Here is a 26,087-nt window from a genome sequence, read left to right as displayed (position 1 = left end):
TATTTACAAGGGGCTTTTAATGATATAATAGAAATTCAGTTAGAAAATTATACTGATAAAGAACAAAGCAAAGAAAATTATACAAGGGACAGAAAGGCAAATCAAGACTAGACTGACAGGAATTGTTGCTCAAGAAGGCTGCAGTGTTGCAGGGGTGAGAGGGTGAAGCCTAGTGTTTAGTGTGCTTGGATAAGTGCATTTTGTAACATGCTGGATGTCGTATATTCTTTCTGATTTTTTTTTTGAACAAAACAAAACAACATTGTGCATAATGCACTAATCCACTGAATGTCTGTACAGTTATATACACATTTGTATGTCCAAATGTCCACAACAAACCCTACTTGGAAGAAGGGCTAGTCCAAGCCATAATTAATACTGACTGCCCCAGTCCTACATGCTACAGTGGTGCTGTTTCTAATCACTTTCTGAATGGTGAAGTGTAATTAGCATTGTTTACAGTGTCTGAGAAAGGGCAAAGGAATTTAAGTGAAACTGTGTTTAAAACAATATGGTCTGAGAAGGTCTGCAATGGCTTTCCAGCAGTAAGAATGACTGCTGTTTATCTGGGACTGTGTCTCTGCATTGTTTTACCATAATTAGCTGGGCACGACCACAACCCCATGTATATGGGGCACATGGCATCTCAAAAAGGCTACAGCCTGCTGTGCTGTTGCTGTTTATATACTTTGAAAATGATCTTTTTCTACATGTCTTGAAAAGGTGATTTACTGCACTGCAGTAGTATTTCTCATCCACGGATTTGATTAATAAAATATATTTGCCAAGAATCAGGTTAAAGATGCAAATTCAGACTAATGTAGGTCTCTGGAGAAACAGGCTGAGCCTAAGAGAGTGTGTAAACCCAGCTCTGCAGAATAGTAAGCACTGTCAGAAACTAACTTCTAAAAATTTTTGGATAAGAATGGAATTACAGTAAATTATTTGCCTCAGCAGAAGCATTTACATGGATAGTCAAAGACAACAGTACATTTGCTTTGTTGAATCAGTTGTGCTGTTGCTGTGTAGCACTTCTAGGTATTTGTTACCCTTTAGTTCGTTCTATCCGGATGGAGTGTGCTCTGCCATCGTGAAACTCGCCAGCTTCTGGTTTGATGGTGATTCTGTGGGGATCCCGTATCCCAGTGGAGATAAGCACTTCTAGTCGACCTCTGTTCAGGAACACTGCATAGTAGGCCTGCAATGTATATGTGGGTGTGAGAAAGTAAGTTATATTTGGAAAGAAATTACTTCACTTAGTTTTGCATTAGAGTGTATGTTTTATTTTCTTGCACTGGTTTTTAATTTGCTCACCACAGACAAGATACTGTAGTTTCAGTTCTGCTGCTACATTCAGACTCTTGTATTTTTGTAATGAGGAATGGGTAAAATGAGGTCATGCTGGAAAGCCTTATCAAAAGATTTAACTCTCTGCATACCTGTTTTCAGGGAAGGATAGAGACTTCTAACCTACAATTCTTCTGATTTCTGCTGTTACAAGGTCTGGTCTTAAACTGATCAAGCCCTAAACGGCTTTGATCTCAGTGTGAGTTTTATGTTTGGAGGGCTGGCAAATCACACTAGTAGTTACTCTAGCAACCAGTATCATGTTGTAACAAATTTCAGGATATAACCTCCAGTTACTATAGCAATGAATGTCATGTTCACTTCTGTGACTTGAAAACCTGGGAAATGATAAAGGAACCCCTACCCTGAAGTTAAATGTCACGCAGGTGAGCTGTCCCTGGACTGTGTTCCTCCAGGTCACTGAGAGCTCTCTTCCAAAATAGGCAGGAAGGAGAATAATGAAATAGAATTTCCTGGAAGTTCTGAACAAAGCAAGCAGCAAAATATTCTGTTTATCTCTGCTGTAGTATGTCTGTCTGTGAGGTTTTTAATTAATCAAGATTGGAATAACTTCTAACAGCGATCACACTTTTACCAGTTAGTCACTTGGAATCTGCTGCTACTTCCTCTGAACAGACTGACTATCCTTTTTTTTAGGAAGAATTTATACTGCAGATTTGTATTTTACGGCAGAGAAGGAGAGGCTGGATCACTCCTAAGTCTTACATCCCACAGCAGTGATCCCAACAAGGGGCTTATCTTGCACTGCTTTTAGCAGCTTTATTGGTTGTTGGTTTTTTGGGTTTTGGTGTGGGGGTTTTGTTTGTTTGTTCATTTTGGGGTTTTTTTTAGTCTCAGAGGAAACTGAATGATCCTCATTTATGTCTGTATGAACAGGAGCGAGAGATGTTTCCAAGCATTAATAGTGCATAAGTAGTCCTCAGAATGAGTGAAGAAAAGTATTCTCTAATGTTTAAGTTTCATTAAAAAACCAGCATGGAAGCATCCACATAATAGAAAAAAAAATCTGTCGTTTAGCAACAAGCAATGGATGCCTTACTGTAAATCTTTAAAAGTTACTCCAATGCAAAAAACCAATTTTGAACCTGTATCAGATTATCTATCAGATAAAGGATAACATTAGAAATGATTTATTCACAAGCACTGAATTTAAGTTAAACACTTGACAGTTTCTTGAAACAAACAAAGTGGAAGAAGTTCAGTAAAATTGTGGGTTTTCTTTATCTTTTGCTAGGTTCCTTATACCTGTCCTGTCTGTCTGCGCTTTCGCTTCAGATGGGCAGCTTTCCTTCCAGTATGCCTGCGCTTTCTCCTGGGGGGGACAACTGTGCCACTTGTGCCAAACAAGATGATCCCAGACTCATTCTTGGTGCTGAAGGAGAGGTTGATTTCTGTGCCCACGTCAAAAGAGACAGGCTGCAGTTCCACAAAACCTGGCTTGGGGAAGCTAACTGTATAAATGTTCTGCAGGAAGAAGAGGACAGGAAAGTGCATTAGTAGCATTAAAAGCAAGAGTACGAACATGCAGAAAGATTTCTTAACTAAAATAATACACTATGTAAATATAACTAGTGTGAAGAGATGGAAAGTAATAATAAACACTAAGCAATTTACTTCTCAAAGTGTTGTGCAAACAGTAATTTACAGGTTTACAGCTGGCATCATTAGACTATTTCTGGAATCTTGTCTTACAGGAAGGCAAAGTTCCAGTCTTGTTTTGGTACATCCTCTTGATTAAAAATAACTGCTCTCGGGTGTTTTTTGTATGAATGTTTTCCGTTGAGTTAATACAGTAGGATTTTGCTTTTAAATCAATACAATAGATAACAGCCAATATGAACATAAACTAGATTCTGTTATTTGTTAAATGCCCAGAAAGTAATTTTCATTAATCAATCATTATGCTTCATTAGTATTGCTTCACTAAGGACCACTACTTTCTTAATGACTCAGGCTCATAAATAAAGCACTCCTTGTGCATGGCCCAATTCGTTGGATATTGGTAGCCATTAACACAATTTAAAGAGTAGAATGTATCATCAAATAATTAATCAGTGCATACTCCTCAAGATTTTCTGTAATTGCTGCCCACTCATGTATTCTTCCAGCTGTGGAAGACCGATCTATAGAAACAGTGACTTTTTCTAAATTAATTCACCATTTTTTCAGTACAGGTCTAAAGATAATAGAGTTTTCAAGATAAAATCATTGCTTATGATGTTCATCTTTCTCTGAAATCTGAAGGTATTTAAATAAATGAGCATATATCCTCAGTCTTCAGGATAAAAAGGTCTTTATCTTTTACTTTCACTTCACTTCTTTTTAATTATCCTACATATCCTGTTTTGGCTAATTATTTTATTTAATCCCCCCCCCAAAATAGTTAATCAAATTAGATTGCATACTCTGAAACCTCAAGTGTTACAAAATGAGAAAAACAAAGTACTTCCTGAGATTCATAGCAACAGAAGAAAATGAACACAACTATCTTCTTTCCTATTCAGGAAAGAAATGAGAATAAATACAAACTTCTGTAGAAAAATTATGCTGAAACCAAATTTATAAGGTTTAAAAGCATTTCAGCAATCTGGTTGTTTACAGTCTAGCTTTATCATAAACTTGAAAACTGAAAAATGGCCATTTCATGGCAGACCTATCTAGTCTAATATCCTGCCTCAGAGTCCTATTGTTGAGTGCTTTTTGCTCTGATGAAGGCCAGAGGTGCAAGTGATAAACCCAGTAGAATAGGGTCTTAGTCTTTAGTTTGGCTTGGCCAAGTTCCAGTCACTGTTCAAAGGAAATTTTTAATGTTTTGTAGAAAAAAAAAATGTTTGGAGAGCATCAGGTTAACAACAGCTCATTAGGATTTGCTGTACTTGTATCTGATATGGAACTCTAGATCATACATCTACTTGCAAAACTGTCTTAAATAGTATACATTTCCAGGGAAGAAATACAAACTATTCATTAGGAGACAAACGTCACTGGAAATATTTTTTAATTCTTCCATGGAAAATTATTATTTTTTCTCCCAAACTTAGGATCAGATTCCTTGAATTTTGTATGCATTGAAAGCCTGCTAATTAGAAGCAGAGACGATGGAAAATAAATAAACTTGAGCTGCATCTGAAGTTAAAATAATGACATCAATTTTGCACATTCTTAGTGATCAGTAAGAAATGTGCCTTCCAGCTCAGTGGTAGCTCGTAACAGTAAGTACTTTACAGCTCCTATCCTAAAGGTGACTGTTTCAGTTACCCCCAAATACACTGTGATTTTCAAAGTACCTCAGGTTTTCTGTAGTGACTTTTATTATTATTATTATTGTTATAAAATAAGTAGTTTAGATCCCTGGATTTAAAATTACATCAAAGATTTTAAAGGTTTTTGCAATATTGTGTGTAATTCTTATTAATGTCAATAATTCCCATTATAGTCAGATGAAACAAAGCTAGACCATAGCTAAGGATTTAAGAAAATTCTACTTTTTAGGGATAGGGATGTGACAACGGGCCAGGGAGGCAGTCCAAAAAGTTAGGATCTGGAAAACTAGTCTACTTGCTGATGAGACTCATTCATCCTTCTTTCTCTTAAATGTCATTGTACTGATTTTCAGGTTAGATGTCTACACGTGTCTGAATATGCCTTATGGAATTTGTATATTCTGCCATAAAATCAGAAAGCAGAAAACATTTATACCCATTAAGACCAAAGTACATGGAAATCAGACTAACCTCTAGTGTGCATCCTTTGGTTAGACCAACAAAATCAGGACTACTCAATATATTATACGGTGTTCTTGAAATTTCAATCTCTTTGAGGCAACCTGTATATTTCTTCAAGTTCACTTCAGGCCTAAAAATAAATGTAGAAGTACAATGTGTTTTCAAAAATAGAATTTAGTGGGAACATAATCAGCATACACACACATGCACTTTCAGATGCACAGATGCTCGGGGTTTTTGTTTGTTTGTTTAAATACACAAATACACTCCAGATGAATACAGCTTGCCTTCTACCACCTATCAGCACATATTACACTCTGCTTTAAAACATCACTCACAGGTGTAACAAGAGATTTATCTCCAATTGACAATAGTCCTCTTTTCCATTTTTTTCTTTCTTTTCTTTACTGTGTGTGGTGGTAGGGGTTTTTTTTCTTTTTTTTTTTTTTAAAAAAAGGAGTGCTGTCATTTTGGTGTTTAAATGCAGTGAGCTATGAAATAAGTACATACTTGTTCCTTATGCAACACAGAAAAGTGCAAGCTAGGAGATCATAACAATGAGAAACCTTAACTGGAAGACAGATGTGTCGTTCATCTCTTTGCATGCTAGATCCTCATGAAAGAGGAACTTTAGCAGCATATGAACATTTTGGATAAAGTCTTTGCCAAAGACTAAAAAAAATTTTCATTTGATTTTTTTTTTTTTTTAAGAGCTTTAGGAATTCTTTATCCTCAGGTGGATTGACATTTGTTTCCTATGTATTTTATTTTCCCAGAATCTTTCCTATGAAAACTGCTGTATATTTTTGTATGACACAGCAATACATTTGACTTGCTCAGGCAGTTAAAGAAAACAAAACACTTGGGTTTTTTGCAGAACCTAACTGTCCATCCAAGAGGAAAATATTGTAGTAGAATTGCAGAGTTCCACGGTTTGGCTCATTAGCTGGTTGACTGAAGAAATGAGAAATCCCCTGAAAGTAACACCAAAGCTACCATGCTTGAATGCAAAACTATGATTTCGCAGGCCTGGGAACACCAGAGTGAGACCGTAACTGCTGGCAACACCTGAACTAGACTTGCAAGAAGAAAAGCCTTACAAAGTTCAGAGAAAAAGTTGCCATTCATACCATGGAAAGTAAATTCAAAAAAGAAAAAAAAGGACAATTTAATTCACTCACAATATTACCCATGAGTATTTACTAGAATACCTGAATAATATGAACAGGTGAAAGAAAGAAAAATGAATGTAAAAAACAAATAAGGAGATAAAACTCTGGAGAGAAAAAAACCCCAAACCCAAACACTTCAGATCCCTGGAAGGAAAGAAAAGATTTTAAAGAATATTATTTACAAAATAAACCCACTTTGCAAAGATATTATTCAGCTGCATATTTTAGTACTGCAAGCCATTCTTTGCGTTGTAGCCATCCTAGCAAGCGTGGTATATTGTCTGGCAAATTAGCATCCTGAACATAAGTTAAAGTAAGCATCTGGTTTACCAAAGCGATCCATATTCTGCTTTATTTTGTAGTCATGTAGTTATGGTCACCTTTCATTTTTGATTTTTTATTTCCCAGCTCCTTCCCAGTTTCTTTATAGACCCATCTTCCCAGCAGCAGAACAGTTTTGCCATGTCATTGTCAGCAGTGCCTATAGTCTCCTCTCTTTGCTATCCAGAAACCATTCACGTTCCTACCCCCTTGCCACCCTGCCCAGTTACAGACTGCCCTTGTGCTGTCCCATTACAAGTGTTATCTTAGAATTACCAACCCATATGAACTCTACATCCTTGCCAACACTGAACACTTGGTTGATGTTTTCCTAAGACTTCCTTTTTCCCTTGTTCCCTTCCAAAACATACAAAACAAGGTCCAAGTTCATTCAGATCTTGCATAAATTCTTGGCCTTTGTTTTTGCTAAATTAGGATCAATCTCAAGGAAACACAAGCAAAGATTTCTGGAGTTTAGGAGGAAATAATCTTTCTCAGGATTGGGAGTGTGAAGCTGCATTTTTCTAATTCAAGCCAGGAATTACACTGCAAAATGTAGCAAAGTTCAGTTCATATCTGAACATACCAAAGTAATAGTAATGGACACAAATAGTTGCAAACTGAAAACACAGTCAGAACTAGGTGACCTCCTCTATCGCCCCTCATCCTCCTGTCCTTAAACTGAGAAGTGGCAAACTTCACAAAAATCTGCACCTTGGTTTCATATCTTCCTCAGTAACCACTTCACTGCCTCCAAGCGTAGAGGTCCTTGCCTGACCTGGGACTATATTGCTCTTACAGGCTGGAGGTCAGAACTAAATTCAGCAATACAGCTTGCCATAGTTTTGCTTCTGAGGTATTCCAGTGTCATAAACAAACAGCTGAAGTAAGCAGCTGTGTGAAGGAAATAAAAGTTTTTTGTGTAGGTGTGGGCACAGCATGTAATACGACAGTGTTAGGCACTTGGGAGCAGCTTTGCTTGTTGCAGCAGCTGAATTAACAGCCTTAGTGTAACAGCTGGTATAAATACTGCTCACATGCTGCTTCTGCATTGCTACTTGTGCTTTCAAGCTGCACTTGCTACACACATGCAAGTCATGCAAGTAATCTGGTTATTTTTACCTTGCTTTCATACTAGGGTGAGAGAGAAAGAAAAAAAAAATCAAAATTACATTAAGCATAGTAAATGATACTTATTAGCAAGATTCAAATATTTCACAGTGAAGCAGATAATACATCATTTACAAACAACACATAATAGATGGTAAGATTCTATATACACTATCAGCCTATAATAATTAGCAGGGTTACCCTGCAAATGGCTGCCCTAAAAAGTAATATATCAGAAAGCATTTCTAATTTGTTGCATAACTTGGCCATTAGTAAAAGTAACCCTTGTAAAAGAATTTAGCAGAACTGACACAACTTGATAATTACAGTCACGGGTACCTCAGCATCTATTGTTTGCTGTAGCTCAGCTTTGCCCTAATCCCCCTTTCACTATTTTGATTCTAATTTATCACAACATTCATCTTTCCCCAGTGACGGATGAATCATAGCTGTAGGAAGAATGGTTACCACAGGTCCAAGTAGCTGTGGTAGACTGATTTTGTAAGGAACCACAAAGGAAGTGGAAGATAATTGCTCTAGACTTTTTGTTATGCACTGGCGTGAATTCACAATTACATAATATAGTGTTATATTTTGTGAGTAAAATAGATCTTAGATCTTTTTATTGCCAGGTGATTTGACATCAGAGGTCAGTTATTAACCTAATAAATTAACAAATACATCCATTCTTTTAGCCTGTGGACTAATCACAACCATTTCGTGTGCACAAGACCACTTCAAGGCTGTCATTCTGCCATGTAGTCAAAGCTGACATAGATGAATGCGCTTGTTTCTGTGTTGCTCACCGGTTTATCGCAGCACAGAATTTTCTTGTTCTTGTCATTGCAAAATTGCTGAATATTCATTTAAACCTTAAGTATTTTTTTTTTGTCTATTTAAAACCACGTAACACAGTCACTGAATTCAATGTCTGTTATACCATTTCTTTTGTTTATTAAAGCTTAAGTCAAAGTTTATCAATAATATTATGCAATATTTTACAAACTGGGAGTTTTATTTGCCTAAGAAATTCAGGATCAAGCTGGGAAGGGAAAAAGTTGCCATATTTCATTCTACTTAAATTAAAGACATCCAGAGTACTGTATCATATACTTAAAGTCCTGAATACAGGAGGAATTTAATCTTAGTTGTCAAAGAATTTGTGTCAAATAATTTTAGATTATATCTAACCATAGTATTTTTATAGGTATTAGAAGTATACTGACCCTGATTATGCAAAAACTTATTAAAAAAAAAAAAAGCTTAATTTTGTGGCAGTATGGAGCCATTTCTGTAAGTCTGAAGTCAAAAATTCTATTAATCAAAAAATACTTTAAAAGTCAGCTACATCATGGTTCTTGCACAGCATCAGAAAGTTGTACAGCACTGTTACCGCTATTTCCATTGTATTTGTGTAATGTGAGCTATGTGAAATACATTGAAATACACAGTATATGCAAATAAAGCATTGGTTTGTTGTGGCAATACAGGGTACATTGAGAACTCCTCATTCACGTACTCCAAGTGAATTTGAGAAATAAATACAGAGAATAAGATTATACTGCATTTACATCCCCTTACCAAAGGTAGAGAAATTTGTTTAATTCACGTTACCTTAGATTTCTCAGAGTTGGCAATCCCCCAAAATATATTTTCTCATGCCCTTTTAAGTTGAGCCCAAAGTGGCTGCCTGTAGAAGTTGTTGCTATGGTCTCTTCTTCATTGGTGTCTATGTCTACAATTGATATGTTGGCTGGAAGACATTTTAAATTAGTTCAAAATATCAGACATAAACAACGTTGTCTTAATGTAAGAAACCAATAGAGAAATATTTGGAGGATGAACAGGTGAGGAGAGAGGCAAGGAGGCTTGTATTTTGCAATTAAGACACTGGATTTCCAAATTGTTAATTATGGGCAGGGGAAGAGACCTGCACTTTCCTCTGTTTCTGTAACAACCTGAAGGGCTATAGCATAAGTCTGTAGGCCTTATTTTTATACATTCTCTAAATCTGTTTCAATTTGGTATGTTGTTTGTGTCAATGTAATTTGGAGGTCACACTTCAGGACAATAACAGAAGACATCATTTTAAATTTAACTTGTGATTTCAGTCCATAGGTTGCCACTTGAGCAGGATTTTTTAGTGTAACAATTTTAACATTGTTGTTATGTGCCTTAGAGATTGGTGATCAGTTACTCTAAACCATTTTCAAACCCAAAGGAGTCAGTTGTTGTCATGTCTAATCTCAATCTGGAGTCAGTGATGCACTACATACAACCATCCTATTCAAATGCTTGTTCCATGTATATTTTTAATGTACAGATTAATACAGAATATAAAGTTCAATGAGAGAGACAAGACACAGTGAAAAGTACTGAGCAGTCCCCAAGGAAGAAAGGGATACTCTATCACAGGGCTGCAAAGAAAGGGTTCTTTCCTCCCTCCCTTCCTTTTTTTTTTTTCTTTTCTTCAGACAGTAAAATGCAAGAGATTGCTTATAATTTACACTTCCTCTGCCCCCTCTCATCTACATACCTAAGGAATGAAATGGACCTTTATTTTAACTAAAAAAGTGACCAGCCTGATTTCTGGTTAAAGATGTAATAGACTGAGTTTGGAGATAAAAGACTTGTCAACCTCTTAAGAGATTTCAAAGGGAAGACTGGCTGGAAATGGTAATGTATAATCCATGGAGAGGAAGGAGTGATGGGATGATAGGAGGAAGAGTCTTCTCTGACAGAAGCTCTTCCACAGAGGTGAGTCTCTTGTAGCAGCAGCAGACTAATTAAATGCCTTAAAAGACAGAAGGAATGTGCAAAACCTGAAACCAAACTACTGTTTTCAGGAGTGAGAGAGAATGGAACGGGGGATAGACTTTCCTGCTGTATCTTATGGTAAACAGATTAATTTTCCTTTCATTTCTATACCTGTATCTTCTTTATAAACACATTATATGTTTGAATGGTATTAATAAATTACAATTATGCGATATATTTCATCTTAAGACCTCCTGGGTTAAGGATGAACTAAGGTAACTGGCTAGCTACGAGGCACTCCTCCTCTAAAGATGCCGCAAATCTACAAGTGAGAGTTCTGACTTATTTTGACCAGTGTCCCAGCTCCCAAGTCCACTTCAGCCAAACGACAAGAGAGTGGGTCTGTTTGCAATGCAAAGGTCAGGTGGAGAGCTGGCACCGCAGGGGCAGAGGAGGAGTGTGCTCAGGGGCTCGTGGTGACCCTGAAGGTTCAGAATGCAGTAAGACTTCAGGATACAAAGGCACAGAAGATGTCACAGATGCTATAGATAAAATTAATTAGGCTCAAATTAAGATTCTGCCAGTCCTATAACTAGATTAAAAACAAACAAACAAAAAAGGGGGTTGCCGGCATGATAGCCAGCATTCTTTGTGATCTTATTAAATGTCACCACTTTACATTTTGCACAGGTAACAAATTAAACAATTAGTAGAACTTCTGAAGATGTTCCCAGTTGTTGCCATACAAATTCAGATCATGGCATCCTGCATATCATTAGGGAATATAAAACAGTTGTGTTTGTCTACTGAGATACTGTACAATCACTACTGAAGTCTGGTTTTTTAAGCACTTTGGGATAAAGTGAGCATGAGAGAACTGCACAGCATGAAACCTTTTGCTGTCCTAAAAAAAATCACACAGGTTTGCTTGATGATTTTGAACATCAGGGAACTGAAGAAAAAGCTTCTTTTGTCCCCCACTCAGAAGCATTTTGGAATGTAATTCATGCAACTTTAAAGCAGAATTATGACTGAAAATTAAGCTACCTGTTCATAAAAGGCCTGTTTGACAGTACAATTACTCACATGCAACTCAACACACCTATAATCTAAGCAAAAGAAGTTGCTAAATCACTAGAACTTTATAATTCCAGCAATTTTGCACATCTTCCTCATGATTAGATGGTTAGCTGTACTGCACAGGTAAGTAGAAAAGTCGTGGTACTGACACCACGGGAACTCACCTTGCTTTTGAATTCTTGACAGGGTGAAAGATTTCCATTTGCCATCATTATGATTTTGGTTGCTGACCACAGAAGCTGTACCTGAACCCAGATCATAGCTGACTTTTATATGCCCACCACTGAGTTCTACGCTCATGAAATCCTTCTGTTAATGAAAAGGATTAGATATACAAATTATTATTCTTGTTCATTTTGGTAAAAGGCATATGACATTAAATAAATACTTCCTTTTCCTGGGTAACAATAGACAACTTTTTTAAAGCTTTTTAAAAAATCTACTTAGGCATTTACTGTCTATGCCTGTAACGTACAAAACAAGTGGGTTTTTTTCCCTTCTCTTTGGATTGCTAATTTAGTTGGAATTTTGCTAACAAGTTGGCTGGAATTTTGATGGGGTGTCTGTACTTTTATGTTTTCAGATTGAAGACAGAAATACACAAGATAATTACCTGAAACTAATACTCAGCTTTGAGTGTATGTCTGTTACTACAGTTAGTGCATTTACTACATACCTCAGGTAAATTTAAACTTGCGAAGTAGAAAACAAGAATAATGAAGATGGTAAAATGGGTTTGTTTTACTAGGGTTTCCAGAGAGTAATTTGTACTGATGGAGCAACTGAGAGCTATGAACTGCTATCCTCATCAGCCATTGACACCAGCATCTAAGCAATAACTGGAGATGGCTGACTGGAGCAACGGTGTATGCTGCAGTACCTACAGAAAAAGAGCTGGCAGAATACAAAGCGCAAAACAAATAGCCAGGGAACCAGAGAACATGAAAGGCATTAAGCAAGTAATGGTGGAACTATGACCCAGGAGATGAATGTTACCAGAGAAATTTTAAGTTAAATTATAATTTTAATCATGGCCAGTTTCACCTGTGCTCAGACTTATGGAGAATGAAAATACTTTACCATGTGCTGAATACTTATGCAAAACCCTGATAACACTATTATGTATCTGAACGTAAATTTATGTTAAGAAGAAAAGAGTAAAATTTAACAAACTCAGTATTCTAGATGCTTATGCATGTCTATTCATGCATCACTAGAAAGAGCATCCTCAAAGTTTTTGTATGGTGGAACAGTATCTCAAGAGACATATTAGCAACCAGTTGCCTTCCAGCTCCCAATATTTTTCAGAAGTTCAAGTAAATAATTTTTCTAGAAAACTACATAAATTAATTATACAAAATGATTATGCAAAATGATATAATTGAATTAATTATACTTTCAATATTCAATTATCAAAGTTAATTGGAAAAACTATGTAAGTACTTCATTATCATAATAAAATGCTATATTTTATTATAGTCAGTGAGGAGGAGTATCCTCCTTGATAATTCCAGCAATTCTGGTAATTTTTCCCAAAATACAGGAATTTGATTTAAGACTGATTTACAAAAACACTGTTTTTTTAGAACAGTTAGTGCTCAGTAATTCTTCAAGGCATCAGTGAGAACTGATGTACATAATTTCTGGCCCATATGAAAAGGCTAAAGAAAGCACTCTGCTCCCAGTCAGGCGTGCAAATCAATCTGAATCAGAGGTGCTGAAGCTGAGTTATTCCTGATCCTGAGGATCTGGCAAGATGTCTTTATAAATAACTTCTCCCTGTTATCTGCATATATTTGACAGTGTGTGTGAATAAAAACCCTGAACAGCTTTATAACTAATGCTTCTATTCTCTATTTTAGCTGTAAAAGGCACCATTTGTAGTCCTTGTAAAAATGTCATCACCATCACATCCTGTTTGTTGCACCATTCTGTTCCCCTTTAATGCTACTCACATTAAAAGCAAACTTTTTCTTTATATCAGTAGGACTTCTCTCTAACACTTGTCTCTTCCCATATTATCCCTGCCCTCACAGTATAATATTTTAAATCATGAATGTATAACCACAACTGAAAATGTTTGCACAGGTAACCATTTGGGATAAATGAAAATTAATTAATAATTTCAGAAAAGCTGGAATTCCCCTCAGTCTAACATAATGCTCCCCGGCTGGTAAATATTAGGTAGTCAACTTCTACACTATAACATTGTTTTCACTTGGGCAGCAGTGAAGCATCATAGCTGGCAACATCATACCAGGATGATGCCACTAAACGAAGGTACAAGTTTCCATAATATGATGAATTCAGCCACTGCAAAGATGGGGCATGAAACTTGTAGGAGTGTGGAGGTTAGCTGGTTGTTCTTACCAAGTCATCAGTAGCAAGGTACATCAGCAGGGCGTTCGATGAGAAGGTCCTGAATTTGAACATGACTGTGGAAATATTGGGGTTCCAGCGGATCGGGCGGCTCACCATGGCATAACCATCACCATCAAACTGGACAGTCCCTTCACCATCTGCCACCTGTGGGCTGAAAAGGGGCAATTCCAACCATTTTCCTTTGCCATGTAAGGTTAAAAGAAAAAGAAGAGGGGGCTAGGGGAGTGAGGGGACACCTCTTCGAGTCTTCCTGAACTTGGTTTAATTTCCTATCAAACTCCTATTCTGACAAGTGAAGCTGTAAGGTCAGCTTACCAGCTATCCAACACAAAAGCACAACTGGGAGGAAGATGGAAGAGGAATACTTCGCGTATATTTTACGGTCGGTAATGACTCATTTTGCAATGCTCAACATAAACTAGCATTATGTACTTTTTCATCTTGTAATAAATCTTGGGGTTTTTATTGTTAGTGATTTTACTACTTCTGGAGGGTCCCAGACTGAAAAAAACGTGGGAACTGTGATTCTGTGTTTACCCATAAATTACAAACATCACAACAGCAGACGCATCAGTCCCCACGCATCTTTTGGCATTCCTGTCATTACAAACCAGAAAAGATCAGGCCTTGAGCTCGTTTGATATGATTTTTATGATAGGCTCTTTGTCCATTTCTGTCACGCAGATCAGATAGCTGCAAGACAGCGATCTTTTGGTTTAATCACAAACATAACTGAATTTGAACAAGGGACCTGCATATGAAATACTGTCCAGGAACATGTTTCGCATTTATCTTGGCACATGTACAAGGAACTTGAATGTAGTCCGCTCACCTTCCATAGCTACATTTACATTTAGATTTTTGTAATTAGATTTTGCAGGAGAACAGAACTCTTTCTGGCACTGGAACAATGGGTTATGGTAAAAGGGAGCTTTTAATTATTTTTTTTTAAATTTGAGATACAAAATTAATTTGAGATACAAATCTCAAATCTAGTATTCTTTTTTGTCATCTCCCTCTCACCCACCCCACTCCAAGCCAGCAGATCTACAATATCACTAATAAATGAGAAAATTAAATTTAGGCAGAGATGCACTTAATGTTTCCATTAGAACCTGCTTGGAACTGAAATGTATATGTTCATCATCATGGTCCTTGAATTTCCACCTGAGTGCCAAGAGCCTACAATTGTAGTCAAGGAAATCCTCTGGTGTTTCCAAAATTGTTTCAGTTCCCAACTGGAATTTCCATCACTTCAAAGAGCTAAGCCTTACCAGGTTGTCAAACTAGGCTGCTAGTTTGAAAACTTGCCTACTCTTACCTTCCCTGACTGGGTCTGTGATTACTTTACCTAATGCAGCGTGAGCTCTATACCATATACTGGTCGTGCCAAACTCACTAAGAAGGAGGAGCATCTAAGAGAACGGTGCTGCTTTCATACAGTGGGTCACTGTGAAAGCCATGAACAAGGATGTGAGAGACGCAGAGTCTGCCTTCTCTACATGATAATGCCCAGAACTGTGCTGTAATAGTAGGTGGTGCCTCTGTATAAGGGCCCTCAGCTTTTGAAACAGAGACATGGCACAGGAAAGTGTTTGAGATTAGTTTGGTGGGAAAGAGTAATGAAGATCACAGCTCTCTAAGGATAGGGACACATATGGAAAGGAAGTAACTTACATTGTTTTAAATTTCCTGAAAAGAGTTCTGAACCCACATACCTAAGTTGTGGTTCTGCCTGGATGGGCCATTTACCCTACCTTGAAACACAAGTCACTCAGACAGGATTTCCATTCTCTTTTGAGAATGGAAATACCTTTCTCTTCTGGGGGTCTCTGCTCACTACACTGGTTGCTGTGAAAGCCACCTTGAGGCATCTGACTCTGCGCCGTGCTGCGTAAGAGGTGCAGGCACCCAACCACAGCTGTCCATGAGCCAGACTCAGTCCCACTGTGGATCTCACCCTCTCTCATGTTTTGAGTAATCCTGGTTACTGGTTAGCAAGAGTCCTTCCATCACAGCACTGTCACACCATCTTAATTCTGTTAAGAGAACAACTGTATTTATGACCCAGATTGGGTGCTTCCCCTCTTGGTGTAATTGCAACTTAACTTTGTATTTCCTACAACTCCCAGCATTGCATACAGACCACAGCTGTCTACTGGATCTTGATGGCTGCTGTGGAAATTCCTGCTGCTTACCATGGAACGCAGTGCCACTGAAGACAGGTTCTGAAAGGAGCATGACAAACAGTCACTGCATTACCTACCTGACAGCACATCCTTTGCAGTCACCTTCAATATCCCTGAAATTCCACAGTCCTATGGGCTTGCTGTCTAGAAAGGTTTCACCCATGCAGCCAGTGAAGGTGGTGACTCGTACAGCATCTGACCTCTGCAACAGAAATTACAAACCTAATAAGAATTCAAATTGATCTACTGCACTGAAAGCATAACGGTTATGAATATCACAAATACCAGAAGATGCTGATTATTATTTTAAGTATCAAGAGCAATATTTAATCTGAGAAGCCCTGCTATGGAACAACTGATCAGTGAAAACGTGAGCTCGACTTCTTCTCAGTTAAAATGGAAAAGCCCATTTCTGTCTGAGACTCTAGGGAAGCGTAGGCAGAATGACTCCTGGAGAACAAGGAGTTGCCCTAGCTTCCATGTCACCATCAGGTTTCCTGGCTATTCAGAGAGCTGCCAGCTCCCACTTATTCAGGATCTATCCAGGTTTTTAAGACTTCACAGAAAGTACCATGAGGAATCTTTCCCACGATAAAAAAAGTAAAGTGTTTCTACTGTACTTAATGCTCAAAAGCCTGGAAACTGAGCATATTGCCCAAAGTTAAAGAATCAGCTGTGAACCGAACTGGCTACACCTGTAAAGTTCATGCTGAATTTTGGATGCAGAAAAAGGTGCTGATGGCAAATCAATTAAAATTCATTAATCTAGGGTCATACACATAGGGTAATGCTCATTAGTTCCTAACATGGTACCATGATCAAGGTTGTAATATTTGATAGTACAGAGTACTCAGCTCAAAATTATCCTTCTAAAAATACTTAGTTTCATTTAAATTTCACTTCATCAGTATGAGCTGATTGGAAATCTATACACTTAGCTATTTGAGATAGATAAGCACCTGCTGTTTTCCATACAGCAATTACAAATATTAAGGTCTTGTAAGAGAATATGGAGAAGTGCAACTTGAAAATATTCGAGGAAAAATATGACTCAAAAGACTTAATGTGCTAGTGATATTTCCCAGGGTAATTTTGAAGGTTTTTATTAACAACAAGTATGAACTTAACGTCACTTCTGAGAAATTCATGACATCTAAGTATCATAGCCTTCTACTCAAGTCAGATGAAAGATGTTTTTAAAAACTGAAAATGAGCTTTCTTTTTTAATACACTGCAAAGATGCATACAAATAGGAATATGGACAAAATCCCAGGACAAATCTAAAGCATGCTAAAACCCATTAATATAAAAAAGCAGATTTTTGAGACAAAGATTTAAAAATATCAGTGACCTTGATAAATGTCCAAAGAACTTCATGGTTTTTAGAAAAGTCTAAGTTAAGGTCTTCATTTTGTGAGCCCGACAACTGTACCACATAAGAAAAATTCCCCCAAAAAGTGAAGTTATATTTTATTTTTTAATTCATAGACTGTGTCTGAACAGAGCAATTCTGACAGTCTTTAAAACCCTGAAATGCAAATGTAACCCATACCAAACTTACAATATCCTGTCTTCCTACCTCTGCCCTTGTCTTTATTTACCCAGGGCAGGGGGTGAGGGGAAAGGACTCACAAAGGTTTTCCTGACTCAGACGAAAATATGGAGAACCCTCCAGGAAACATCTGGAGAACTCTCACTGGGGTTGAAAACAACTGTTCTGGTGTCAGACTTCTGCAGCATCTGTAATCCGTGTTCTGATTCAGCATTGCACCTCATAGTTGATCCTACAACTTACATGCTGAATTGTGCTCACTACCCACCTCTGCCTCACTGTATCTAACTAACAGAAAAAAAGAACCTTCAGGAAAGGGTTCAGATTTAAATGTTACTGTATTCCAGGTCCTTTTGTTTACCTTGAAACATCAAGAGCCCTTGAATGCTTTTCCCTCTAGAGATTCTGCTAAATCCCTAACTTTTTCCTACACACCTTATGAAGTGTCGACCGTTAAGTATTTCTGCTTGACTAAATATTAAATAAATACCCCAAATAGATACTGCTACTAATAAACATGAATTAAAAGCAGTAGATACAATATTAAATATTTCAAAATTCAATGTATTTTTTTAATTTAAATGAGATCATAGATGGCCTTTGTTAGAAGCAGTGACATCTTTTATTGGAGCAGTGACATCTTTTATTGGAGCAGTGACATCTTTTATTGGAGCAGTAGGTACCATCTTTGGGGCCTGGTTACTCAAATAATACATATGAACTGTGTTTACACCTTTGCCTCACTTTTTCTGCCATCAAACTGTAATACTAAGAGCTTTTTATTTAACAATAAAATATAACAATAAAACCTAGAGATGCCATCAAGTAAAACGTACATTTTTCTTAGTCTAATGTGACACCTTTGCTGTGTAAATCAGGGCTAGGCAGAAGTCTGCTTTGTGCTGTGACACAGAAAAGTTGTTGAATTTGTGTATCATTTTTGATTCTCTGGATTCTTAATGTAAACACAGGAATTTTTTTCGAAGTAGAATTCAGGTGAAAGCTCTGGTCTGGGAGGTTTGGTGTTCTAGAGCTGTGCAAATAAAAATGGTATTACTAGGTTTCAGTACTTGTCCCACATGTTTTCTGATAATTAAAAAGTGAAATCTAAAATAAAATACAGATTGGGTTTAACCTAGCATTTGAGGTTGAAGCTTCAACTCCTTCAATCACCCAAAGACAACAAGTCAAAAATCATCTGACCACTCATTTTCTAGGGTCTCAGCTGAGTCAACAGAATTTAAATATTGTATAAACCAGACTCTCAAGTACTCTTCTTAATGCAGAATGATGAAGTTATTAATTTAATCATAATTTTGGCACTTATGATTGTTACTTGAGCCAGTCCATCTTCCTGAGCCTGCAGTCAGACTGACAGTTAAGCATTATGGAGAGGTGGGCAGACACATAGGTGACCTATAGCCTATATGGACTGGTGTGTTTGGACCTTTGGTGGTTGTAGTTACACAGCACTGCAAGCACTGAATTGTCCTGATTCAGCCGAGTGGAGTGTTTATTCCACCGAGTTATTATGGCAAATAAAAAACAGCACATAATGCCAATGCAATTAAATTTGTTACTGGTGAAAACAACAGTAGAAATCAGAATTTATCTGACGTAACAAAAATCCAAGAATGAAAAAAAGCTGAGAAGTAAATTAGGTGAGGGAGATAAAGCACCTCTCCCTTGTTTATTTCAATTTCCTTTGAAAAAGCAGATCAAAAGGACAGAGTACAGAAAGCCAGTGAAGCCATTCTGGTTTTGTAAGGGTCAATAAATGCTGCAGTACAGAGCCACTTTTAGCAACTGATGGTTCATTACTTTTAGAAATATGTTTTGAGGGTTCTTGTTTAGGGCTAACGGAAGAAAGCAAACACTTTTAGTTGCCTCTGGATAGAAAGCTGGAAGGCAGAAAGCAAACCAGAACCTCTATTTAGGGCTGTAACGAGAACACAGAAAAAGATGACACAGATTTTTTTTTTTTCTAATATGTAATTCTCCAAGAAATTCTTCAATTAACGTCCTTGCCTATTTCCCATATGAAATCGAATTACAGAAAAGAAAATGCATAGCAGTTTTTCACATCCTTAAGTTCAACAAGAAACATCAAGATTCATTGCCTCTGCTCTTTAGAATTTGAAAGTATTCACATTTTTTTGTGGATCCATTTCATATAAAACAGAGAGATCCGAGTTCTACTAATATAGATTGACTTGCAATTTGCTTGCTCAAAATCTCATGAAATTTTTTTCCTGTCCCTGTGAATGCTTGTCAAAGTCAGATATATCTCAGTTAAGTTAGCTGGTAGTTGAGCAACTCTGCTCAGAGTTGCTTTTTTGTGTGTGCAGAAACTGTGATCAAGCTCTAAAATGAAGTTGCCTGACTGTGCTCCAAAACACATTGGTATCTTTTAAGCTAAAGCTGGACTTCAAGACACTGATTTCAAGCAAGTAGAATCTACATTCTCTGTTCCTCTTGTATCCTCTGATTTTGTCTTTGTTTCTCTTGAAATGCGCACCCACACTATTCTCTGTAAGAAAGGAATACATCTAATCACATATTCCCAAACCATAACCATCTAGAAAGTTGAACTTTCTAAAAACTAGAAAGTTGGACCATAAAATATTGTGCCATTTCAACAATGGAGGACCTATACAAACTTAAATGTATAAAAAAGTTCTTTGAGTTTACTGTTTAGGAAAGTCTAAATGTTAGGTTTTATTTGATGCTAAATAAGGATTTCTTTAAAATGCTAATATTAAATAAAAACAAAATATTGATCAGGAACAAAACAGTTCATTTAAATTGTTTTCTAATGAATGTCACTAGAAAATATATGCTGATTAGTACTTGTTGGAGAATATTTTTTGCTGAAATATTTCCATCTGTTCTATTTGGCATAAATTTTCTATTCATTCTCATTAAGTTAAGCCATGTAGAAGCAGTCACCAGAAAAATGAACCAGCAAAGAGAAGAGGAAATAGATCAGCGATCTGATGCAGGTAGTGGTTAAAAAGATGGGTAGTACAGAGGGGAAAGCAGGAACAAAAAGTAATAATGCAAAGCAGAAACACCAAAAACAAACTGCAAAGGATGAAGTGATACGGTGGATACATGACAAAGAAAGAATCCCTGAATGCAAAGTAATATATATTGTTATATACAGTGTTAGGAGACCAGGAATGTATGGAAACAGGAATGAGTTCCCGTCATACAATACTGAAAGCCTGTTTGGGCAGCGGTGTGTCCAAAGTACAGCACCCAGCTACCCAGCAGAAATAAGTCTGGGCTAAACACTGTATCGGTACAGTCAGCCGCTAGGCTTCTGGTTAGAAGTTAACGGCATGGGCAGAAAAACTTCAGCTCTGTGCACCTACATGTCTAGGCGAATCCCAATAATCTTTCAAGATTGCAGGTGTACTATTTGCTACTAAAGCACCTACCACAATGATGCCAGCATATTAAAGTTTACTATTTCTACTGTAAGCAATAACGAAAACAGTCCACATAAACAGCCAGTTAACATGCAAGCACCAGACAAGACCTTACCTTTATTTTTTCAGTTAAACCTCCAACAAACAGCATGGCATTAGCATCTACATCCAGAATGGTATATCCGGGTGGAGAGACAGCACTGAATGTGGCTGGCACAATGCTGGCTTTAGGACCATCCAGAGCTCGCACTGATATTGTACCATTTTTCCCAGTCCTAGAGATTTTAACAAAATAATTTAAGCATACAGAGTCAGTAGTTAAATCAAACATAGCAGGAGTCTACTTTAGATAGCATCTTTTAATAGAGGCATGCATTACTGATGTGATTATGTTCTATTTTGATACAAAAGAATACTCTTATGCCTGCTTAAGTTAAAGACATGATTACAAAACCAGGTGTTTTTTTCTCACCTCAATGTCTTTTTTGAACAAAACTCACTACACAGATGAAGTGGAACCTTCACCGACTAAAACTAAGAAGTTACATTTTTTAAATTATTGTCATTAAATTAGTGGTAAGTAATTGTTTCTAGACATAACAAATGATGCAGGCAAGGTTCCAAATTAAATTACTCAATTTCATAAGGTTTATTAGATTATATTTGAACTGAAATGAATGATCATGTGATAAAGTACTTGGATTCCCTTCACTGTGATGCACAGAGTTTGCATTTTCTGCAATGGAGCTCCCTTGTTGCTTATCGAACTGGCATAAACCCCATTATGTTTAAGGATGTTACCTCATTGTCCCCTGTGAATCACATCAAATATTGATGGTAACAGCAGCAACAAAAGAATTTGTCGTTTGTTAATAGTTTTTGAAGCAGTTTGTTTTCTACTTTTTAGGTTATATTCATGAAGTAACTGGCATGGAAGGAGTTTGCTGACATATTTTTACAATCAAAGGAATGGAATGAAGAGCGAGATGATTCCTCCTAGTCTTTCAGGTATATAGAAAGGTATTTCAAAGGAAACTTGAACAATTTTGATAGAATCATAGTATCATTTAGGTTGGAAAAGACTTTTGAGATCATCAAGTCCAACTGTTAACCCAGGACTGCCAAGACCATCACTAAACCACGTCCCTCAGCACCACATCTACTCATTTTTTAAACACCTCCAGGGATGTTGATTCTACCACATCCCTGAGCAGCCTGTTCCAATGCTTGACCACACTTTCAGTTCTTTGCAATAATTTGCTTAGTATCACTTTAGTTCACAGCAGTATGGATAGGAGCTTTCTACAGAAAGCTTACTCCTTACCTAATAGAGGTAAATTATTAGGCATTTATAGGCACACCATAAATTAGTGTTTCATCCCAGACAGATGGACCATAATTGACACACATAATTTCTTATGGGGCCATGTGACTGTAGAAATAAGCATGGAGTATGACCCAAATCCTGTCATGTGCAGATGAAGCATCTTGTATGTTCAGTAATGTGGGAGAGGGTTGGCTGGGAGATGAGGTAGGCGGAGGTGATCAAATACTGTGGATGTACAGATAACTTGGGAAATTGCTGCTTTGTCTTATTTTTAATAGGATGCTGGATTTCCCATGACCATTGCCATGTTAGTTTGGAAATTCCTAACATGGATGCCCAATCCTGCAACCCTAACTAGCCCTGAAACACTCAGCATGGATACCAATATTACATGGAACTTTTCTAACTTATCTGTTTGATACTTAATGCAGAAATACACCATTTTAAATAAAAATTTCTATCATTTTCTGTTAACAGTTTATGAAGAGTGCATACCTATCAAGAGTGACTACCCATTTTTTAGACTACATGTGGTATTTCGCTAGATACCAGATTAGACCCTAAAAATTACTCAGTAGCTGTTCTCAGGCTAGACAAAACTGAATTTTCTCAGAAAGCAGATTTTATATCTATATTTGTGAAAAAGCGTTCTAGGGAAAGGAAGGAAGCTGATTAAATAGAGGTGATAAAATTCATGAAAAATTGCCACGTTGCTTCTGTAGATGAAAAGTGACATACTCATCCTATCAAAATACTTTCAAGTCACAGTCAGAAAGTAAAAAAATGAAATAATAATTTTAAAAAATCCTTTGATTTTCAAACGTCCTGAACCTTGCCGCATGCAAAAATACAAAATTCCTTTCTGTCTAATTAGAAAAAAAAGACTGGCTTGGGGTTCTGAAGTAGCAAGCAAACTATAAGGTAAAAGCATATCTTTCAGGAAAAACTATCATTTCTGTTAAATAAAACTTTACTTGAAGAACTCATATATAGAGCACAGCAAGGAAAACTGCATAACTTAAGCAACTGATTAAACTAAATAAAGAAACTGCTATCCTGTACTTACAGAATTCCTGGATTTAGAAAGTTTACTGGACCAGAGCTCTAGAGGGTGAAAAAATACTGTAAAACTATGAATTTTATGTCTAAAAAACATTCTTCAGGAACTCCTTTGGCTCAGAACCTATTACCCCAAAACAAGAATGAGTTGAAAACTGGAGAATGAGAAAAAAAGTTGAGAACTGGAAAAAAAGCCACTTAAATAAAAAAAAAATAAATTAGCGGAGACATTTCAGTTTTGATAAATTTCTCTAAAACTGTGAAGCAGGGTTGCAAAGTAGTTTTGGAGAAGACATAAATCTATGTCATCTTGCCTGCTTTATAGTCAGGGATCTCAAGTCTTTCCATGTGAAAAATACATACATACAAAAACCCACGGGAGTTCTTTGATTACCTACCTGTACTTCTTCTGGCAGCTCTGGAAACCACATGAATGAGACTCTTAGTTACCTAGGGAATGTCCTAAGTGACATCTGGGGTATGTAAACATGATGTCAAAATCATTTTAAAGTGGGCTAAAGCCATCCACATTATTCTAAATAATTTGTGGGTTTTTTTATTTCCTTTTAATGAAATATTTTACCTTTTATTGCAAAATCAACTGAATGCTAAGGGGATATCTTTGCAGCAGAAATTCCAATTTTTTTGGTTTTTTCAGAAGGCTTATCAATTTGAAGCCCTTTAAAGGATAAAAGTTCTTAATGTAGTAACTGTTGAAAGACTAACAGTAGCTGAAGACCTTTTTTTTAAATTGCTTAACTTTGATGGTCTCCAAAAGAAAGTCATCGGCTCTTTCAATCTATGTTATGCTGAAATCAAGATTCCAGTGTAAAAACTTCCAAGTGCAATAATGCAGAAGTCACTGAGAATACTGACACTTTTTAGGGCATCTAGTATGTCACAAATAGCATGCATGTCTTTCATTTTCAAACACGCTGAAATGCTAACAATGGAGTCTTTTCCATAAATAGTTCTCTCTTATTTAGGGAGGGCAGCTGGGCTTGAAGAAAAAACTTGGCTAACTTGACAGCAAAAAGATGTTGCTATCCTGTGCATAACAAGTCATCAGGTTAGAAGATACTGTTCTAGCGACAGTCAGTTCTGTAGAACTGGAGGACTACAGAGAATGTATCAGCACTGTGTGGCTGATCATCTGGAAAATTTACATAATGCCATGCATGCAGGGTTTGCTCTTTAGGAGATGCATGATGTAAATGAGATTACTTTTGCAAATAATCAACACTGGATTACAAAATAAAATGCAGAAACTTCTGCTCCTTGACCCCTTGAGAGCACAGAAAGTCTTCATTGGAAAGCATGGCTCAGATCTGCCACAGTAGTTTAAATTCTTGCTGAGCTGGGCTGGACGTGTCTATAATGAACTTGGGATTGAAACATTCTTTGTTCTTAAAGGAAGGGTGCTGCTTAAACTCTGTCATTAACAATTAAAACAATGGTAATGTTTAAAATACACTTGATTAAAATTGCAGCTAATCAGGTCCTGCTCCTAATTGAGGCCTGCTGAAGTCAAGTGACATCGTTTCACTGATCTAGTGAGTCTCAAAAATATTGTCAGCTATTTGACTGTTTCACAAAACTGACATTGTTTGCATGTTGCAAACCTGCTTTAAATCATTTTGCCAGATACTGTTATGCCAGATTTTCCTTTATTGATACTTTGATTGATTGCAGCTGATTGACATCAATCAGATTTGCCTCTGTAAGCAGGTAAGTAACTCCGTAAGTGTCAATTGTTAAATTCCTGTACCCTCAAAGTATAGGGAATTCCTTTAGAAAATCTTACAGAAATAAACAAATTTTACTCCCATTCCATAAAAATATTAAATTATCTCCATGATAACCTCTGCACAGACAATAAAATGCAAAGTATTAGAAAGCTTTAATTAAAAAGGTGATGAACATTAAAAGCACCTCTGGAAAACAGATGCAGTAATTATCAATTTATTCTTAACACACTGGAAATTTTGGTACAGATGTTAACTGAACTGAGCATCTCTGATCATTACTTAACAGTCAGATTTTTCATATTTAGATTTCATTCGGTATGGTGAGTGAACTTGAAAATTTCACAGCCTCTGTGCCACAGCATCTCTTCTTTTTAAGGTCCTTTGGGATCCTTGATTAAGAACTGCCATCAACATTTAAACCTACCATATCATTATTATCGCATGTCAATGCCTGTCACCACTGAAATCAATGGCAAAATTCAGCACAGCCAGAATTTCACCTTATGTTCCCATTCTAAGCAGATGCCCTGCTCCAGCTGTTCAGGCAGCCCTGTCAGGTTGCTGAAAAAGTCTGTGACTGGAACTGAGAAGAAATTTGGAGAGAAAAGGTGAAAGCATGAAATGATTAAAACTCTCCAACAGCTTATGAAGGGAGTCAGAGGAGAGTTATCAAATGGACTAAAATGTTTCAAGTTGAAGAATCTTTAGTAGGGTATAAGACTTATGAAGTCTGCCTTTAAGAATGCAAAATCAGTACTGAGCTCTTCATCCTAATCCCAAAAATCCAACTGTCTCTGTAATGTAATTCTCCTAAACACTGCTCTGTACTTCAGATCTGTGCAGCTGTAATTGTTCCAAATTGC

The 26,087-nt window shown here is 36.9% G+C and overlaps 1 protein-coding gene across 1 annotated transcript in view; it reads right to left on the bottom strand.

Annotated features, from left to right (window-relative positions):
- The window catches only part of LAMA2 (laminin subunit alpha 2), a 377,166-nt gene that overhangs the window by 20,784 nt on the left and 330,295 nt on the right, over window positions 1–26,087 (bottom strand). Inside the window, 8 exon segments of the mRNA XM_055811018.1 lie at window positions 1,050–1,198; window positions 2,614–2,832; window positions 5,103–5,223; window positions 9,311–9,449; window positions 11,698–11,842; window positions 13,904–14,066; window positions 16,182–16,306; window positions 21,206–21,365. Of these exon segments, the coding sequence (XP_055666993.1) occupies window positions 1,050–1,198; window positions 2,614–2,832; window positions 5,103–5,223; window positions 9,311–9,449; window positions 11,698–11,842; window positions 13,904–14,066; window positions 16,182–16,306; window positions 21,206–21,365 (1,221 nt within the window).

Source organism: Falco peregrinus, chromosome 7 (assembly GCF_023634155.1).
Source record: "Falco peregrinus isolate bFalPer1 chromosome 7, bFalPer1.pri, whole genome shotgun sequence".
Classification (NCBI taxonomy): Eukaryota; Metazoa; Chordata; class Aves; order Falconiformes; family Falconidae; genus Falco; species Falco peregrinus.
This window is presented reverse-complemented; position numbering and strand designations above follow the sequence as displayed.